Genomic DNA, 21483 nt, shown 5'->3' on the forward strand with positions numbered 1-21483 from the left:
GAAATATGGAACCGTTCCGTATTTTATCTAACGGATGGCATCCCTAAGTCTAAATATTCCTGTTACATTGCACAACCTTCAATGTTATGTCATAATTATGTACAATTCTGGCAAATTAATTACGGCCTTTGTTAGGAATAAATGGACTTCACAGATCACAATGAGCCAGGCGGCCCAAACTGCTGTATATACCCTGACTGCTTGGACGGAATGCAAGGGAAGTGGTGTCAGAAATTCATGTTAGCAGGCAATATTAACTAAATATGCAGGTTTAAAAATATATACTTGTGTATTGATTTTAAAGAAAGGCATTGATGTTTATGGTTAGGTACATTGGTGCAACGACAGTGCTTTTTTCGCAAATGCGCTTGTTAAATCATCACCCGTTTGTCGAAGTAGGCTGTGATTCGATGACAAATTAACAGGCACCGCATCAATTATATGCAACGCAGGACACGTTAGATAAACTAGTAATATCATCTATGGGGGTGCCACAGGGTTCAATTCTTGGGCCAACTATTTTCTCTGTATACATCAATGATGTCGCACTTGCTGCTGGTGAGTCTCTGATCCACCTCTATGCAGACGACACCATTCTGTATACTTCTGGCCTTTCTTTGGACACTGTGTTAACAACCCTCCAGACGAGGTTCAATGCCATACAACTCTCCTTCCGTAGCCTCCAACTGCTCTTAAATACAATAAAACTAAATGCATGCTCTTCAACCGATCGCTGCCCGCACCTGCCCGCCCATCCAGCATCACTTCTCTGGACGGTTCTGACTTAGAATATGTGGACAACTACAAATACCTAGGTGTCTGGTTAGACTGTAAGCTCTCCTTCCAGACTCACATCAAACATCTCCAATCTAAAGTTAAATCTAGAATTGGCTTCCTATTTCGCAACAAAGCATCCTTCACTCATGCTGCCAAACATACCCTCATAAACTGAACATCCTACCGATCCATGACTTTGGCGATGTCATTTACAAAATAGCCTCCAATACCCTACTCAATAAACTGGATGCAGTCTATCACAGTGCCATCCGTTTTGTCACCAAAGCCCCATATACTAACCACCACTGCGACCTGTACGCTCTCGTTGGCTGGCCCTCACTTCATACTCGTCTCCAAATCCACTGGCTCCAGGTCATCTACAAGACCCTGCTAGGTAAAGTCCCCCCTTATCTCAGCTCACTGGTCACCATAGCAGCACCCAACTGTAGCATGCACTCCAGCAGATATATCTCTCTGGTCACCCCCAAAGCCAATTCCTCCTTTGGTCGTCTCTCCTTCCAGTTCTCCGCTGCCAATGACTGGAACGAACTACAAAAATCTCTGAAACTGGAAACCCTTATCTCCCTCACTAGCTTTAAGCACCAGCTGTCAGAGCAGCTCACAGATCACTGCACCTGTACATAGCCCATCTATTATTTAGCCCAAACAACTACCTCTTCCCCTACTGTAGTTATTTATTTTGCTCCTTTGCACCCCATTATTTCTATTTCTACTTTGCACTTTCTTCCACTACAAATCTACCATTCCAGTGTTTTACTTGCTATATTGTATTTACTTTGCCACCATGGCCTTTTTTGCCTTTACCTCCCTTATCTCACCTCATTTGCTCACATTGTATATAGACTTATTTTTCTACTGTATTATTGACCGTATGTTTGTTTTACTCCATGTGTAACTCTGTGTTGTTGTATGTGTCGAACTGCTTTGCTTTATCTTGGCCAGGTCGCAATTGTAAATGAGAACTTGTTCTCAACTTGCCTACCTGGTTAAAGAAAGGTGTAAAAAAAATCCGCAAATCGGTGGCCAAAAATAACAATTACCCATTGTTATGAAAACTTGAAATCGGCCCTAATTAATCGGCCATTCCGATTAATCGGTCAACGTCTAATACGGTCAAGCTGCTCCAACAACAGCTCAATAGGGTTGAGATCAGGTGACTGTGCTGGCCACTCCATTATAAACAGAATACCAGCTGACTGCTTCTTCCCTAAATATTTCTTGCATAGTTTGGAGCTGTGCTTTGGGTCATTGTCCTGTTGTAGAAGGAAATAGGCTCCAATTAAGCACCGTCCACAGGGTCTGGCATGGCATTGCAAAATGGAGTGATAGCCTTCCTTCTTCAAGATCCCTTTTACCCTGTAGAAATCTCCCACTTTACCACCACCAAATCACCCCCAGACCATCACATTGCCTCCACCATGCTTGACAGGTGGTGTCAAGCACTCCTCCAGCATCTTTTCATTTTTCTGCGTCTCACGAATGTTCTTGTTTGTGATCCGAACACCTCAAACTTATATTTGTCTGTTCATAACACTTTTTCCAATCTTCCTCTGTCCAGTGTTTGTGTTCTTTTGTCCATCTTACTCTTTTATTTTTATTGGCCAGTCTAAGATATGGCTTTGTCTTTGCAACTCTGCCTAGAAGGCCAGCATCCTGGAGTCACCTCTTCACTGTTGACATTGAGACCGGTATTTTGCAGGTACTATTTAATGAAGCTGCCGGTTGAGGACTTGTGAGGCATTTGTTTCTCAAACTAGACACTCTAATGTACTTGTCCTCTTGCTCAGTTGTGCACCGGGGCCTCCCACTCCTCTTTATATTCTGGTTAGAGCCAGTTTGCGCTGTTCTGTTAAGGGAATAGTACACAGCATTGTACGAGCTCTTCAGTTTCTTGGCAATTTCTCGCATGGAATAGCCTTAATTTCTCAGAAGAAGAATAGACTGACGAGTTTCAGAAGAAAGTTTTTTGTTTCTGGCCATTTTGAGCATGTAATCGGACCCACAAATGCTGATGATCCAGATACTCAACTAGTCTAAAGAAGGCCCGTTTTATTTCTTCTTTAATCAGGACACCAGTTTTCAGCTGTGCTAACATAATTGCATAATTGATTTTCTAATTAGCCCTTTAAAATGATAAACTTGGATTAGCTAACGCAATGTGCCATTGGAACACAGGATTGATGGTTGCTGATAATGGGCCTCTGTTCGCCTGTGTAGATATTCCATAAAAAATCTGCCGTTTCCAGCTGCAATAGTCATTGACAACATTAGCAATGTCTACACACTTCTGAAAATTTTGATATTTTAATGGACAAAATATGTGCTTTTCTTTCAAAAAACAAGGACATTTCTAAATAACCCCAAACTTTTGAACAGTAGTGTATATTGGGAGTAGTGTCTTTCCTCAGCCACAGTGTGTTATATGTGCAAAACTACTATCTCACGACTCAATGAAAGCTTCACTCTTGAGCAGACATTTAGAAACAAAACATGACAATTTGAAAAATAAGCCACGGGAGTTTTTGAATGAGAATTAATTACTTTTGAGTAGTAATACATGTATAAAAGCAACAGATACCATTAGTTAGAGGGGCTAGAAGCGTCTTATATGGTGAGCTACCGAGTGGCTAGGACAGGCAAGCCCCATACTATTGTGGAGGACTTAATTATTCCTGCTGCCGCAGATATGACTGCGACAGTGCTGGGGGAAAAGGCCAAAAAAACTATACAAACAATGACTTCATCAAACAACACTGTTTCACGACGCATCAGTGACATGACAGGAGATGGGGGGTCAATTAAGGAAGACATCCTCTTCTGCAAACCACTGGAAACCAGGACAACAGGAGAGGATATTTTTAAAGTACTGGACAGCTTTGTGACATCAAATAGACTTGGTCAAGATGTGTTGGTATCTGTACTGATGGCGCAAAAGCCATGACAGGGAGACATAGTGGAGTGGTAACGTGCGAGCAAGCAGTTGCTCCCAACGCCACTTGGGTACACTGCAGCATCCACCGAGGGACTGTTGCTGCCAAGAGAATGCCTGACGGCTTGAAAGACATTTTGGACACTACAGTGAAAATGGTTAACTTTGTTAAAGCAAGGCCCCTGAACTCTCGTGTATTTTCTTCACTATGCAAAGATATTGGCAGCAACCATGTAACACTTTTACAACATACAGAAGTGCGCTGGTTATCAAGGGGCAAAGTATTGACAGGTTTTTTTTATTTTTATTGAGAGACAAGCTTAAAGTTTTCTTTACTGACCATAATTTTCACTTGTCTGACCGCTTGCATGATGACAAGTTTCTCACACGACTGGCCTATCTGGGTGATGTTTTTTCTCGCCTGAATGATCTGAATCTAGGATTACAGGGACTCTCCGCAACTATATTCAGTGTGCAGGACAAAATTGAGGCTATGGTTAAGAATTTGGAGCTCTTCTCTGTCTGCATTAACAAGGACAACACACAGGTCTTTCCATCAGAGTTTTTTGTGTGCCAATGAACTCAAGCTTACGGACAATGTCAAATGTGATATTGCGAAGCACCTGAGTGAGTTGGGTGTGCAATTACGCAGGTACTTTTCCGAAATGGATGACACAAACAACTGGATTTGTTATCCCTTTCATGCCCTGCCTCCAGTCCACTTATCGATATTTGAACAAGAGAGCCTTATCGAAATTGCATTAAGCGGTTCTGTTAAAATTTGAATTTAATCAGAAGCCACTTCCAGATTTCTGGATTGGGCTGCGCTCAGAGTATCCTGCCTTGGCAAATCACGCTGTTAAGACACTGATGCCCTTTACAATCACGTACCTATGTGAGAGTGGATTCTCTGCCCTCACTAGCATGTAAACTAAATACAGGCACAGACTGTGTGTGGAAAATGATTTAAGACTGAGACTCTCCAATACGAGTTATGTGCATCCTTTCAAGGACACCCTTCTCATTAACCTGTGGTGAGTTATTCACTAATTTTGATTAACAAATAATGTTTTATATATAAGATGGCTAAATAAAGAGCAAAATGATTGATTATTATTATTATTATTATTATATTATTATTATATTATTATTATAATCTCAGCAAAAAAAGATACGTCCTCACTGTCAACTGCGTTTATTTTCAGCAAACTTAACGTGCAAGTATTTGTATGAACATAACAAGATTCAACAACTGAGATGTAAGCTGAACAAGTTCCACAGACATGTGGCTAACAGAAATTGAATAATGTGTCCCTTAACAAAGGGGGGTCAAAATCAAATGTAGCAGTCAGTATCTGGTGTGGCCACCAGCTGTATTAAGTACTGCAGTGCATCTCCTCCTCATGGACTGCACCATATTTGCCAGTTCTTGCTGTGAGATGTTAACCCAATCATCCACCAAGGCACCTGCAAGTTCTCAGACATTTCTAGGGGGAATGGCCTGAGCCCTCACCCTCCGATCCAACAGGTCCCAGACGTGACGTGACGTGAGATCAGGGCTCTTCGCTGGCCATGGCAGAACACAGGAAATCACACACAGAACGAGCAGAATGACTGGTGGCATTGTCATGCTGGAGGGTCATGTCAGGATGAGCCTGCAGAAAGGGTACCACATGAGGGAAGAGGATGTCTTCCCTGTAACGCACAGCATTACGATTGCCTGTAATGACAACAAGCTCAGTCCATTGATGCTGTGACACACCGCCCCAGACCATGATGGACCCTCCACCTCCAAATCGATCCCGCTCCAGAGTACAGGCCTCAGTGTAACGCTCATTCATTCGATGACAAAGTCGAATCCGATCATCACCCCTGGTGAGACAAAACCGCAACTCGTCAGTGAAGAGCACTTTTTGCCAGTCCTGTCTGGTCCAGCGACGGTGGGTTTATGCCCATAGGCAACGTCTGGTGAGGACCTACCTTACAGCAGCCCTACAAGCCCTCAGTCCAGCCTCTCTCAGCCTATTGCGGACAGTCTGAGCACCTATGTAGGGATTGTGCGTTCCTGGTATGACTCGGGCAGTTGTTGTTGCCATCCTGTACCTGTCCCGCAGGTGTGATGTTCGGATGTACTGATCCTGTGCAGGTGTTGTTACACGTGGTCTGCCACTGCGAGGACGATCAACTGTCCATCCTGTCTCCCTGTAGCGCTGTCTTAGGCATCTCACAGTAGGGACATTGCAATTTATTGCCCTGGCCACATCTGCAGTCCTCATGCCTTCTTGCAGCATGCCTAAGGTACATTCACGCAGATGAGCAGGGACCCTGGGCATCTTTCTTTTGGTGTTTTTCAGAGTCAGTAGAAAGGCCTCTTTAGTGCCCTACATTTTCATAATTGTGACTTTAATTGCCTACCGTCTGTAAGCTGTTAGTGTCTTAACGACTGTTCCACAGGTGCATGTTAATTAATTGTTTATGGTTGATTGAACAAGCATGGGAAACAGTGTTTAAACCCTTTACAATGAAGATCTGTGAAGTTATTTTGATTTTTACAAATTATCTTTGAAAGACAGGGTCCTGAAAAGAGACGTTTCTTTTTTTCTGAGTTTATTATTATTTGTGCCCTGGTCCTATAAGAGCTCTCTGTCACTTACCACGAGCCGGATTGTGTTAAACTCTTATTCTTATGTTTAATAAATGTATTGAAAGTGTGTGGCAGGCTTACAATGATGGAAAAAAAACTTTTGAGAGTGCGTTGATCCTTTGCTAGAGAGGGTACGCAGCTGGAGCTTGAATGTTTGAAGGGGTACAGGACTTTAAAAAGTTTGGGAACCACTGCTGTAGACTAAAATGTGAACCAATGGACAAAGTTAAATGTACACCAATCCATCTGTATGTGTGGTGTGTGTGTGTGTGAGTGTGTTTATGCATGTTTCTGCTTGTGTTTGTGTCTGTATGTACACAAGCAACCATTTTTTGCCCAGGGTTAGAGGAGAATGGGGTGTAGGAAAACCACATCCATGTGCTAGAACCCCTTCATTTTACATCCATTTTCCATAATCTTCCCCCTTTACCTAATCTCCCAACGTACACACATGCTCAATCCATATACAGTTGAAGTCATTAAAATTGGTTTTTCAACCACTCCACAAATGTCTTGTTAACAAACTATAGTTTTGGCATCTCGGTTAGGACATCTACTTTGTGCATGACACAAGTAATTTTTCCAACAATTGTTTACAGACAGATTATTTTACTTATAATTCACTGTATCACAATTCCAGTGGGTCAGAAGTTTACATACAATAAGTTGACTGTGCCTTTAAACAGCTTGGAAAATTCCAGAAAATGATGGCATGGCTTTAGAAGCTTCTGATAGGCTAATTGACATCATTTGAGTCAATTGGAGGTGTACCTGTGGATGTATTTCAAGGCCTACCTTCAAACTCAGTGCCTCTTTGCTTGACATCATGGGAAAATCAAAGGAAATCAGCCAAGACCTCAGAAACAAAATTGTAGACCTCCACAAGTCTGATTCATCCTTGGGAGCAGTTTCCAAATGCCTGAAGGTACCACGTTCATCTGTACAAATAATAGTACACAAGTATAAACACCATGGGACCACACAGCCGTCATACCGCTCAGGAAGGAGACACGTTCCGTCTCCTGGAGATGAACATACTTTGGTGCGAAAAGTGCAAATCAAGCCCAGAACAACAGCAACGGATCTTGTGAAGATGCTGGAGGAAACAGGTACAAGAGTATCTATATCCACAGTAAAACGAGCCCTATATCGACATAACCTGAAAGGCCATTCAGCAAGGAAGAAGCCACTGCTCCAAAACCGCCATAAAAAAGCCAGACTACGGTTTGCAACTGCACATGGGGACAAAGATCGTACTTTTTGGAGAAATGTCCTCTGGTCTGATGAAACAAAGATATTACTGTTTGGCCATAATGACCATTGTTATATTTGGAGGAAAAAGGGGGAGGCTTGCAATCCGAAGAACACCATCCCAACCGTGAAGCACGGCTGTGGCAGCATCATGTTGTGGGGGTGCTTTGCTGCAGGAGGGACTGGTGCACTTCACAAAATAGATGGCATCATGAAGAAGAAAAATGTGGATATATTGGAGCAACATCTCAAGACATCAGTCAGGAAGTTAAAGCTTGGTCGCAAATGGGTCTTGCAAATGGACAATGACCCCAAGCATAGTTCCAAAGTTGTGGCAAAATGTCTTAAGGACATCTAGGTCAAGGTATTGGAGTGGCCATCACAAAGCCCTGACCTCTATCCTATAGAAAATTTCTGGGCAGAACTGAAAAAGCGTGTGCGAGCCATGAGGCCTACAAACCTGACTCAGTTACACCAGCTCTGTCAGGAGGAATGGGCCAAAATTCACCCAACTTGTGGGAAGCTTGTGGAAGGTTACCCGAACCATTTGACCCAAGTTAACCTCTTGACGGTCGCCTAGGATAGGGGGCGCTACAGCGATTTTTGAAAAAAATTAGTGCCCATTTTAATCGGCCTCCTACTCAAACTCAGAAGCTAGGATATGCATATAATTAATACTTGTGGATAGAAAACACCCTAAAGTTTCTAAAACTGTTTGAATGGTGTCTGTGAGTATAACAGAACTCATATGGCAGTCAAAACCCCGAGACCGATTGTAACAGGATGTGGAATTCTGAATTGCGGACTCAACTTCATCACTTTGCCTATAAATCACACCGTGAGCAATGGTTCATTGAGCACTTCCTATTGCTTCCACTAGATATCCCCAGTCTTTACAAAGTGGTTTGAGTCTCCTACTTTGAAAACTGACTGAATGAGACGCTGTGGAAAGTGGTCACATGAGGAGGGCCATCGCCATTATGACGCCGGCGCCCCTGGCTACCCTCCCCTTTCGAAACGTTTTGAAAGACAATGCAATCGTCCCCCTTGAATCTTATTGGAGCTCTGGTTGAAAAAGGCCCTAAAGATTTATGTTATACATCGTTTGACATGTTTGAACGAACCTAAATAAAAAAAATGCATTTTATTGAAAGAGGAGTCCCGCGGCCGACGGAAGTTTTGGAGCAGCCTTCAGAACGCGCTAAAAGAACAAGCTATTGGGACGTAAAGGATTACATTTTTTGAACGAAAATACATTTGTTGTGGACCTGGGATTCCTGGAAGTGCTTGCTGATGAAGATAATCAAAGGTAAGGGATTATTGACAATACTATACAAGAGTAGATTTGATATGCGATTGTTCCAAGATGGCGCTGACCTGTAACGGTAGCCTATTTTTCTGAGTATCGCATCCCCTTTTATCGCAAAGTGTGATTACCCAGTAAAGTTATTTTTAAATCTGGCATTACAGGTGCTTTCAAGAGATATTCATCTATAAATCTTAGAATGACAATATTACATTTTAAAAATGTTTTCGAATAGTAATTTAGTAAATTGTAGCGCTGTTTCACCGGATGCATTTTAGGGAAAATAGTTAGTCAACGTCACGCGCCGATGTAAAATGCTGTTTTTATATATAAATATGAACTTTATCGAACAAAAGAATGCATGTATTGTGTAACATGATGGCCTAGGAGTGTCATCTGATGAAGATTGTCAAAGGTTAGTGCTGCATTTAGCTGTTTTTTGGTTATTTGTGATGCATGTGGTTGATCGGAAAATGGCTATGTGGCTACTTTTACGATATACTCCTCTAACATAATCTAATGTTTTGCTTTTGCTGTAAAGCCTTTTTGAAATCGGATAACGTGGTTCGATTCAGGAGAGGTGTATCTATAAAACGATATAACATAGTCCTATATTTGAAAAAATATATATATATACAATTTTGTTATGCTAATGGCGATAGGATTTTTCGCTGGATGTCGACGGAGCCCGACCAGGGGTTAAACAATTTAAATTCAATGCTACCAAATACAATACTAATTGAATATGTGTAAACTTCTCACCCACTGGGAATGAGTTGAAAGAAATATAAGCTGAAATAAATCATTCTCTACTATTATTCTGACGTTTCACATTCATAAAATAAAGTGTTGATCTTAACTGATCTAAGACGGAGTTTTTACTCAGATTAAATATCAGGAATTGTGAAAAACTGAGTTTAAATGTATTTGGCTAAATGTATTTGGCTAAGGTGTATGCTATCTTCCAACTTCAACTGTAGGAGATAGGGGTCAAAGATTTGACATTCTCCAGACTACCCACGACCTCTGCTTATGCCAATATAAAGATTGTCATTCTGATCAACATTTGATTGTGTTTTGTCTCTGATAGGGTGGACCCGGTCCCCATGGAAAACCTGGCCGTCCAGGTCCACCTGGGCTTAAGGTATGTCCCACACACACCATTTTTTTTATTTGTACATTTTAGTCATTTAGCAGAAACTCTTATCCAGAGCGACTTACAGTTAGTGCATTCAAGCTAGTTGGGACAACTAAATATCACAGTCATAGTAATTGTATTTTTCCTCAATAAATGAGCTATCAGCAATGTCCGAGCTAGTAAAATGACAGTTTTTGGGCATGACAACATTTTAGCTAATGTTAGCTAACGAGTGAAACAGTTTCCGAGACAGTCCAAAAGAAGTGTCAGACTTAGCTAGCTAAGGTAGCTAGCTAGGTAACCCAAACATCGACAAAAAATGTACATTTCATTATATTCCTTGAAAACACTTCAGTGAGCTAGCATAGCGAGCATGGTAACGATACTAACGTTAGCTAACTAACATTACCACAGACAGAGATATTAGCACAGAAAATGGCTCGCTGGCTAACAGTCATTAGCTAATGCTTAAGCTAACATTAGCAAGCTACCTTTTATGATAGGACAACCTATTTAACCTGAATGACCATGAAATTCATAATTTGTAATGTTTGTTACTTGCCGTTTTCAGTCAGCCAAAACACCTTTAGTCTGTCAAAATAACATTAGCTATTTTCCACTCAAGTCAGTCACTCAGTAGTAGCACTAGAACTAGAAGACTTTCTCACATTCCGGTGGACTTCATGCGCTGGTGGCAGGAGAATTAACCCACTGGCTGGGTCAGATATTGATAGCCCAACCTTAATAACCCTCCACCAACAACCCAACCTTGCTGTACTTACAGAAAACAACCCAACTATTGACCCAATGCCTGCAACCCAGCAATTAGGTCATCCAAACAAAGTAAAAAAATTTTAGAGTGTAATTTACATCTCAAAGCCATGCATGCAAGAAGCCTTGACCTGTCTGGTGCACATATATTTCTCTGTCCTCAGATTGATTGAAGGCCTCAATCTGTATTTTTGCCTTGTAACTGATTGCTTCTAGAAAGAGAGAAGGAACTATACATGATCAAGATGAGCTAGCTACTAGTTTAACCTGTTGAGGATCTTATCCCGATCTTATCCCGGTATTGGGATTCATTGTCATGTGACCATGGCGGGGAATTCAAAACTGCAAGAGTAATCATTTCAAAAAATCAAATAATCAACTATTTTCCTCCATTTGAAAGATATATCTCCTAAATCTAACCACGCTGTCCGATTTTCAGAGGCATTACGGAGAATGCATAAAGTTAGGTTATGTGAGGAGAGTACATTGACAATAGCTGCGTGTAATGTTTAGCCAATTCAAAGAAGGGCATCAACAGACAGAAAACTAGCTAGAATTATGCACTTACAGTGCCTTGCGAAAGTATTCGGCCCCCTCGAACTTTTCGACCTTTTGCCACATTTCAGGCTTCAAACATAAAGATATAAAACTGTAATTTTTTTGTGAAGAATCAACAACAAGTGGGACACAATTATGAAGTGGAACGAAATTTATTGGATATTTCAAACTTTTTTAACAAATAAAAAACTGAAAAATTGGCCGTGCAAAATTATTCAGCCCCTTTACTTTCAGTGCAGCAAACTCTCTCCAGAAGTTCAGTGAGGATCTCTGAATGATCCAATGTTGACCTAAATGACTAATGATGATAAATAGAATCCACCTGTGTGTAATCAAGTCTCCGTATAAATGCACCTGCTCTGTGATAGTCTCAGAGGTCCGTTTAAAGCGCAGAGAGCATCATGAAGAACAAGGAACACACCAGGCAGGTCCAAGATACTGTTGTGGAGAAGTTTAAAGCCGGATTTGGATACAAAAAGATTTCCCAAGCTTTAAACATCCCAAGGAGCACTGTGCAAGCGATAATATTGAAATGGAAGGAGTATCAGACCACTGCAAATCTACGAAGACCCGGCCGTCCCTCTAAACTTTCAGCTCATACAAGGAGAAGACTGATCAGAGATGCAGCCAAGAGGCCCATGATCACTCTGGATGAACTGCAGAGATCTACAGCTGAGGTGGGAGACTCTGTCCATAGGACAACAATCAGTCGAATACTGCACAAATCAGGCCTTTATGGAAGAGTGGCAAGAAGAAAGCCATTTCTTAAAGATATCCATAAAAAGTGTCGTTTAAAGTTTGCCACTAGCCACCTGGGAGACACACCAAACATGTGGAAGAAGGTGCACTGGTCAGATGAAACCAAAATCAAACTTTTTGGCAACAATGCAAAACGTTATGTTTGGCGTAAAAGCAACACAGCTCATCATCCTGAACACACCATCCCCACTGTCAAACATGGTGGTGGCAGCATCATGGTTTGGGCCTGCTTTTCTTCAGCAGGGGCAGGGAAGATGGTTAAAATTGATGGGAAGATGGATGGAGCCAAATACAGGACCATTCTGGAAGAAAACCTGATGGAGTCTGCAAAAGACCTGAGACTGGGACGGAGATTTGTCTTCCAACAAGACAATGATCCAAAACATAAAGCAAAATCTACAATGGAATGGTTCACAAATAAACATATCCAGGTGTTAGAATGGCCAAGTCAAAGTCCAGACCTGAATCCAATCTAGAATCTGTGGAAAGAACTGAAAACTGCTGTTCACAAACGCTCTCCATCCAACCTCACTGAGCTCGAGCTGTTTTGCAAGGAGGAATGGGCAAAAATTTCAGTCTCTCGATGTGCAAAACTGATAGAGACACCCCAAGCGACTTACAGCTGTAATCGCAGCAAAAGGTGGCGCTACAAAGTATTAACTTAAGGGGGCTGAATAATTTTGCACGGCCAATTTTTAAGTTTTTTATTTGTTAAAAAAGTTTGAAATATCCAATAAATTTCGTTCCACTTCATGATTGTGTCCCACTTGTTGTTGATTCTTCACAAAAAATTACAGTTTTATATCTTTATGTTTGAAGTCTGAAATGTGGCAAAAGGTCGAAAAGTTCGAGGGGGCCGAATACTTTCGCAAGGCACTGTACCTTTGACAATCTGCATCAGATGACACTCATAGGACATTATGTTATACAATACATGCATTTTTAGTTCCATCAAGTTCATATTTATATCCAAAAACAGCATTTACAGTCGCGGTGAAATTCAGAATTTTTTTCGGCTCGAATGCACCCAGTGAATCCAGCATTACAAATCACGGAATTACTATTCGAAAACATTGGTAAATTATAATATTGTCATTCAAAGAATAATATATTATCATCTCGTAATTGCTACCGAATGGCCAGATCTCAAAATAACTTTACTGGGAAATCACATTTTGCATAAACTGGGTACTATGCTAACAACAATAAGCTATATGCTAAGCTAAGCTAAGCTATACCGTTAGCATTAGCATCATCTAATATCGATAATAACATTCTAAATATCCCCTTACCTTTGATTATCTCCATCAGAAGGCGCTGCCAGAGATCCCAGGTCCAGAACAAATGTGGTTTCTTTTGACAAAGTTCATAATTTATGTCCAAATAGTTAGCGTTCAGTAGGCTCCCACAAAATGAGGTGGGCAGTGTAAAGTCACGTCGAAAAGCTAAAGAAAACCTAGTAAATAATCTATTTACGTTTGTTTAAACATGTCAAACGTTGTTTAGCACTAATCTTTTGTTCCATTTTTAACGTGAAACATCAGTAAACATCAGTAATATTTTCACACAACCTATCAAGTGTCTAGAATAAACGATAATGACAAAGGCACTCTTCTCAGATTCATGCGCAGGCGCAAAAAATGAAGTGATGACGTGTCAACTTGTAAGCTTTCTAATTCGGTCTGTATTCATGACAGATGCTTCCAACAACTTTCTAAAGATCGTTGACATCTAGTGGAAGCAGTAGGAGTTGCGAACTGAATCCTTTCTCACTGTGGTATCTTTAAAACAATGACACTAAATAGTACAGTCACAAAATTCTCATTTTTTAAAATCTATTTTTCACAGGTTTTTGCCTGCAATATGAGTTTTGTTATACTTACAGACACCATTCAAACTGTTTTAGAAAATTCAGAGTGTTTTCTATCCGAATGTGTTAATAATATGCATATCCTAGCTTCTGAGTTGGTGTAGGAGGCAGTTAAAAATGGGCACATATTTCTTTCAAAATTCTCAATACTGCCCCCGTGGCCCGTAGAGGTTAAAGCAATGAAACATCTAATTGTTACAAATAATGAATGTATGGGCTATGTTTCAGAATAATACATGCATTTGTTTACCTTATTACTCTTGAAGACGATGCACTCATTTATCACTCAAAAAGTGTTATGAGTGAGTGCACCACAAACATATTTTCCAGGGTGTTGATGCATCCTCCTCTCAGTACTACTGTAGCTGTTGTGCTAGCTAACATAGTACTGAACTGTGACACTAGCATATCGACATACATATTGGTATTAAAAGACAGCAACGTATTCACCTAAAAATGTGTTTAGGCAAGTTATTAGTTAGGTAGCTAGCTATCACATGAATTGTGGAAAAAATGTGATATCTAATGTTAGCTGCTAAGTGCTAGCCAGTCATTTAGTGAAGCTGACAGATTGAAACTGGTATCAACAAAATGTGTTTCACTCTATCCCAGTGAGAGGGAGAGGTTGTGGTCCTGGCACCACACTGCCAGTTCTCTGACCTCCTCTCTGTAGGCTGTCTCGTCGTCGGTGATCAGGTCTACCACCGTTGTGTCATCGGAAAACTTAAAGATGGTGTTGGAGTTGTGCGCAGCTACGCAGTTGTGGGTGAACAGGGAATACAGGAGGGGACTAAGCACGCACCCCTGAGAGGCCCCCATGCTGAGGGTCAGCATGGCAGATGTGTTGTTGCCTATACTCACCACCTGGGGGACAGCCCGTCAGGAAGTCCAGGATCCAATTGCAGAGAGAGGTGTTTAATCCCAGGTCCTTAGTTTAGTGATGAGCTTGGAGTGCACTATGGTGTTGAATGCTGAGCTGTAGTCAATGAACAGCATTACATAGGTGTTCTTCTTCTCCAGGTGGGTAAGAGCACTGTGGAGTGCAATAGAGTTGGAATCATCTGTAGATCTGTCGGGGCATATGCGAATTAGAGTGGGTCCAGGGTGTCTGATTCTGTTGATATGAGCCATGGCCAGCCTTTCAAAGCATTTCATGGCTACAGATGTGAGTGCTATGGGGTGATAGTCATTTAGACAGTTTACCTTGGCATTCTTGGGCACAAGGACTATGGTGGTCTGCTTGAAACATTTAGGTATTACAGTCTGTGAGAGGTTGAAAATGTCAGTGAAGACACTTCCCAGCTGGTCATCGCATGCTCTGAATACACGTCCTGGTAATCTGTTTGGACCTGTTTAAAGGTCTTACTCACATTGGCTACGGAGAGCGTGATCACACAGTCGTCTGGAACAGCTGGTGCTCTCATGCATGGTTCAGTGTTGCTTGCCTCGAAGCGAGCATAGAAGGCATTTAGCTCGTCTGGTTGGCTTGCGTCACTGCACAGCTCGCAGCTGGGTTTCCCTTTGTAATCCATGATAGTTTGCAAGCCCTGCCACATCCGACGAGCATCAGAACCGATTTAGTAGGATTCCATCTTGGCCCTCTATTGATGCTTTACATTTTTGATGGTTCGTCGGAGGGCGTAGTGAGATTTATTTTAAGCATCCGAATTTGTGTCCAGCTCCTTGAAAGCGGCAGCTCTAGCCTTTAGCTCAGAGTGGATGTTGCCTTTAATCCATGGCTTCTGGTTGGGATATGCATGTATGGTCATTGTGGGGACGACGTCGTCAGTGCACTTAATAAGGAATTCAGTACCTTCAGGCATTTGGAAATTAAAGGCACAGTCAGCTTAGTGTTTGTAAACTTCTGACCCACTGGAATTGTGATACAGTGAATTATAAGTGAAATAATCTGTCTGTAAAGAATTGTTGGAAAAATTACTTGTGTCATGCACAAAGTTGATGTCCTAACCAAGATGCCAAAATTACAGTTTATCAAGAAATTTGTGGAATGGTTGAAAAACGAGTTTTAATGACTCTAACCTAAGTGTATGTAAACTTCCGACTTCAACTGTAGGTAAATTAGTAATCTGTTTTGGAGTTGTAAATATATATTACACTTGTTTTAGATATATTTTACCATATAATCGCTGGAGACAAATGTGAAATCAGTCATATGGCAACAAACTGAAGCATATCAACTTTCCCACAGTAAAGTTAATGTAAAGCTGTGCCATTATGCAGAATGTAATTTGTAAGGCCTTTTACAAATCATCCAATATACTTCACCAGAGAGCATGATTTAGCCACAGATTATCATTATCTTCTTTTAAAGCTGTGGATTGTTTCAAATCATAAGCATGTAGGCCTATATGCAATTCGGGCAGCGTCTGGCTGTTTGAGATGCGGCTGCCAGTGAAAAGCAATGCATCTAAAATATGTGTGAAGATAATGTGTTTTGAATAATTTGACATGTTAAACCAAGAAGAAGATATTGTGTCTCTCTCCAGAATGCGCTGAGCTGTCTCCCGCCAATTCTTGCGTTTGTCTTGGACGTGTGTTTGTCTTGTCTCGTGGAATTAATCGTTTTTCCTCATTTTTTCCGTATAGATTTTGTATATATTTTAATCACTCTTTCCATCTACGGACTGAATATACTTTCCTGCATCCCGTCTCACCCAATGTGGTGCAGATCTGCTATTTTTATACTTTAGAACCAGAACCCCCATCAGAAGCTAGCCAGCTAACTTGCTACCTAACTAACATGGACACCAACTAGCTAACTAATTAACAACAACCAGCTAGCTTCGGCTCGGTCAATACCTGCCAGTCGGCACAGCGCAATTTCAACCCAGAGCATATTGGACTGATTTTTCTCTACCACATCACCGGATTCCTACTGCAAGCTCTGGACCAGTACACCGGATCATCGCAGCTAGCTAGCTGCAACCTGAGTGGCTACTGCTGGCTAACGTCTCTGTCCCGAAGCAAGCACCAGTTATCCTTGAGCTAGCCCCGAGCTAGGCCCATCTCCTGGATAGCCAAAGAGGTCTACCAGCTAATTATTGGGCTACAATACCAATTGGCCTGGACCCTTTTTGCCGACACGGAGCCCCGGCGATCCATAACGACTGGTCTGCCGACGTAATCGTCCAAGGTTTCAACAGCCTTTTCCGTTGCAACGTCACTGTAGACCCATCTGCTAGCCCCGGCCCACTAGCTGTCTGAATCGCCATGTCTCCAGCTTGCCTAGTGTAGTAGCGACTACCGAATGGCTGCCTGACCCACCTATTGCTGCTCATTGGACCCTATGATCACTCGGCTATACATGTCTCTCCCTAATGTCAATATGCCTTGTCTACTGGGGTTTAGGTTAGTTATTATTGTTTTATTTCACTGTAGAGCCCCCAGCCCTGCCCTACATGCCTTAGATAGCTCTTTTGCCCCACCCCCCACACATGCGGAGACCTCACCTGGCTTAACTGGTGCCTCCAGAGATACTACCGCTCGCATCGTCACTCAATGCCTAGGTTTACTTCCACTGTACTCACATCCTACCATGCCCTTGTCTGTACATTATGCCCTGAATCTATTCCACCACGCCCAGAAATCTGCTCCTTTTATTCTCTATTCCCAACGCACTAGACAACCAGTTCTTATAGCCTTTAGCCCTACCCTTATCCTACTCCTCCTCTGTTCCTCTGGTGATGTAGAGGTTAACCCAGGCCCTGTAGACCCCAGCACCACACCTATTCCCAGGCCCCAGGCACTCTCATTTGTTGACTTCTGTAACTGTAAAAGCCTTGATTTAATGCATGTTCACATTAGAAGCCTCCCCCCTAAGTTTGTTTTATTCGCTGCTTTAGCACACTGTCTGCATCCTGGCTTAGGAAGGCCACCAAAAATTCAGAAATTTCCATCCCCAACTACAACATTTTCCTACATGAGCGACGCTGGTGGCATTACACGTATGGTTGATGAGGATCTCCATATTGCAAATGTACGGTCCCTTACTAGACGTCTGCGAGTGTTATTAAAATAGGCCGATGGTCTCAGGTCGTGCCCCAGGGCCAGATCTTCCGCGAAGTCATCAAATAAAGTCTCTTGGAAATTTGGTTTCCGTTTTATAAAATGTAACATTTTTGGTCATTTTTCCGCTGTACCGGAAAATTCCACCAGACGGCGACTGGCTGCTTATTGCAAATGGACAAAACATCACCAAACGGACATGGCTGTTTCTCCTAAACGGAAAAGACTTCGAAGACGAAACTCATGAGCACAGGTTTGGGCAAAGGGTCTTTTAGCCCAGAAACAAGATGGCGTCGAGGCCTCAACGCTTTTTGATTTAAGGCCCATTTTCTGGGATTGAAGGTCAAAAACGGTAATACAGCGCTAATTTGACCGCTTCACGGCTAAGTACATAAACCTACGGTGTAAGGAAAAAAATAACCAGCTATTTATCTATCGTACTTTACGAGAAATAATTAAATGTCCGTTTGGTGATGGTTAAAGAAATGTTTTTTCCCACAAAGTTATAGATCCAGTTGCGGCGTGTTCAGACGAATCCATTAAGGCCGGTTTCGGAGCTCTATGTGATTTCTGTGATTTTCTGTGATTTTCTGAACTCACACAGTCAATGGGGAGTGACACAGTGTCAGGCTTACAGACACACAGCCTGCAAAAGTTACCTGCGTTCGAACTATCAAAGAACCGTCAGACCTAGAGCTCTGAAACTTAAGCTCAGACCTAGAGCTTAAGTCGATAGTTCACGGTGAGTTCTGTGGCTCTAGAAGGTTCTCCGGTCGAGAAACAGCTTTGTCTGTTTGCAATGACTTCAATTAACTTGTTGGGGCTAGGGGGCAGTATTTACACGGCCGGATAAAAAACGTACCCGATTTAATCTGGTTACTAATCCTACCCAGTAACTAGAATATGCATATACTTATTATATATGGATAGAAAACACCCTAAAGTTTCTAAAACTGTTTGAATGGTGTCTGTGAGTATAACAGAACTCCTATGGCAGGCAAAAACCTGAGAAGGTTTCATGCAGGAAGTTCATGTTCTTGCTTCTGTTTATTGAAGAGTCAGGATTTTAGCTGTAACGTGACAATTCCTACGGCTCCAATAGGCTCTCAGAGCCCGGGAAAAACATGAACGATGACGAGGCAGCCTCAGGCTGAAACACATTATCGCCTTTTCCAAGCGGCCCATCAGAGGACAATGGAATTAGGCGCGTGCCCGATTCGACCCCGTGCAGTATTTTCCTTCGGCTGTTTAGCTAATTGCAGATTCCCGGTCGGAATATTATTGCTTTTTTACAAGAATAATGGCAAAAAAATTGATTTTAAACAGCGGTTGACATGCCTCGAAGTACGGTAATGGAATATTTAGAATTTTTTTGTCACGTTATGCGCCATGCGCAAGACCGTGATTTACCATTCTGATAGTGTCTAGAACGCACGAACAAAACGTCGCTGATGGAACATAACTATGGATTATTTGGGACCAAACCTACATTTGTTATTGAAGTAGAAGTCCTGGGAGTGCATTCTGACGAAGAACACGAAAGGTAAGACCATTTTTCTTATAGGAAATGTGATTTTGGTGAAGGCTAAACTGGGTGGGTGTCTAAATAGCTAGCCCGTGATGGCTGGGCTATGTACTTAGAATATTGCAAAATGTGCTTCATCCGAAAAGCTATTTTAAAATCGGACATATCGAGTGCATAGAGGAGTAATGTATCTATAATTCTTAAAATAATTGTTATGCTTTTTGTGAACGTTTATCGTGAGTAATTTAGTAAATTGTTAGTAAATTCCCCGGAAGTTTGCGGGGGGTATGCTTTTTCTGAACGTCACATGCTAATGTAAAAAGCTGGTTTTTGATATAAATATGAACTTGATTGAACAGACATGCATGTATTGTATAACATAATGTCCTAGGTGTGTCATCTGATGAAGATCATCAAAGGTTAGTGCTGCATTTAGCTGTCTTCTGGGTTTTTGTGACATTATATGCTAGCTTGAAAAATGGGTGTCTGATTATTTCTGGCTGGGTACTCTGCTGACATAATCTAATGTTTTGCTTTCGTTGTAAAGCCTTTTTGAAATCGGACAGTGTGGTTAGATTAACGAGAGTCTTGTCTTTAAATAGCTGTAAAATAGTCATATGTTTGAGAAATTGAAGTAATAGCATTTCAAACGTTTTGAAAATCGCGCCACAGGATTCAACTGGCTGTTACGTAGGTGGGACGAATTCGTCCCGCCGGTCCCATAGAGGTTAATTTTGAACATCGCGAAAATGACGACATTTAGAAAAGTCCCAGAATCACAAGACTAGGGGCATTGAAACCGCCTCGGCCCATAGAGACGGACCCTAAAGTTTCTGTCCGATAGCTCTTTCAGGGACCCCGTAGCAATGCCTGGACAAAGTGCATTTTCAGCACTAATTAAGGTCTCTGCTCCGGCTCCGAATGACCTATCGAGCCAAAACTCGGGATTCGGGGTCGCCTCAGCTAGGCTACACATAATGTCAGAACTGGACCCACAGCTAGAACGTAACTACGTGTTTATTATGGTTTAAACAGAAGGCACTGTGAATTTTGGGCCTGCTCTGAAATATGTGATAGTTGGCTTCTAAGCGTGGGTTTGGTGTCAGTATGTATCAGTTTGGTGTAGAATAATATCTTATTGACTGATGGACGCTGACTTGATGCCTGACTTTTGTCCGTTTGCAATAAGTTTAAACAGTGATGAACCATCAACATATCGACAGACTGAAATCAACACTAAAAGTGTTGGCAAATGGCATCATTGTAGTCTCTAGGCCATGCCGAGTTCAAGGACATGCCCCACTTGACCGTAGCTCACTCTGTCTGACCGCAGCGACCGTGCAAATGAAGCCTGACTTGTAGTGATTTAATGATGCTTTGGACATATTGCGGCCTTTGGGTCACACAGAGACGCCGTTTTCGATGGGCTCATCGCGGAGAGGTTGGGGTGTACAAGCCACAGAGTTATTCTAGCTGCGTGCACCGGTTCATGTAGTCTGACACATGCGAGTTTCTCCCTAAGGATAACATGGGTTTACAGGTTATGCTCTAACTCTGCTTCTGTGCAGGCCATTTTCAAAATTCCTTTTACCACATGTTCAGGGTCACCTGTACCTCTACAGATATCAACATGAAAAGATTGAATTGTCCCCTTCATATCTTAAAGCAGAAATGTGAACTTTACCTTCAAAAAGGGCTGAAATCGTCAAATGGGGAGGCTTAAATCATCACAGAAAGGGAAACAAATGGCATCACCATAGTCCCTAGGCCGTGCCAAGTTCAACGAGATAGCCCACTTGACTGTAGTTCGCTCGGTCTGACCGCAGCGACTGTGCAAAAAAATAGTCCCAAAATGAAGCCTGACCTAAATTTCAGGTGCTTTTGGGTGACAGCTGCAGAACCGTTAAG

General features: G+C 41.9%; 1 protein-coding gene across 1 annotated transcript in view; it reads left to right on the forward strand.

The window, feature by feature from the left end:
- Positions 1-21483, forward strand: part of col27a1a (collagen, type XXVII, alpha 1a) — a 292078-nt gene that overhangs the window by 55517 nt on the left and 215078 nt on the right. The window contains exon 5 of the mRNA XM_029708455.1: positions 10019-10072. Within this exon, the coding sequence (XP_029564315.1) occupies positions 10019-10072 (54 nt within the window). The remainder of the gene's footprint in view (positions 1-10018; positions 10073-21483) is intronic.

This window comes from Salmo trutta, chromosome 23 (genome assembly GCF_901001165.1).
Source record: "Salmo trutta chromosome 23, fSalTru1.1, whole genome shotgun sequence".
Taxonomy (NCBI): Eukaryota; Metazoa; Chordata; class Actinopteri; order Salmoniformes; family Salmonidae; genus Salmo; species Salmo trutta.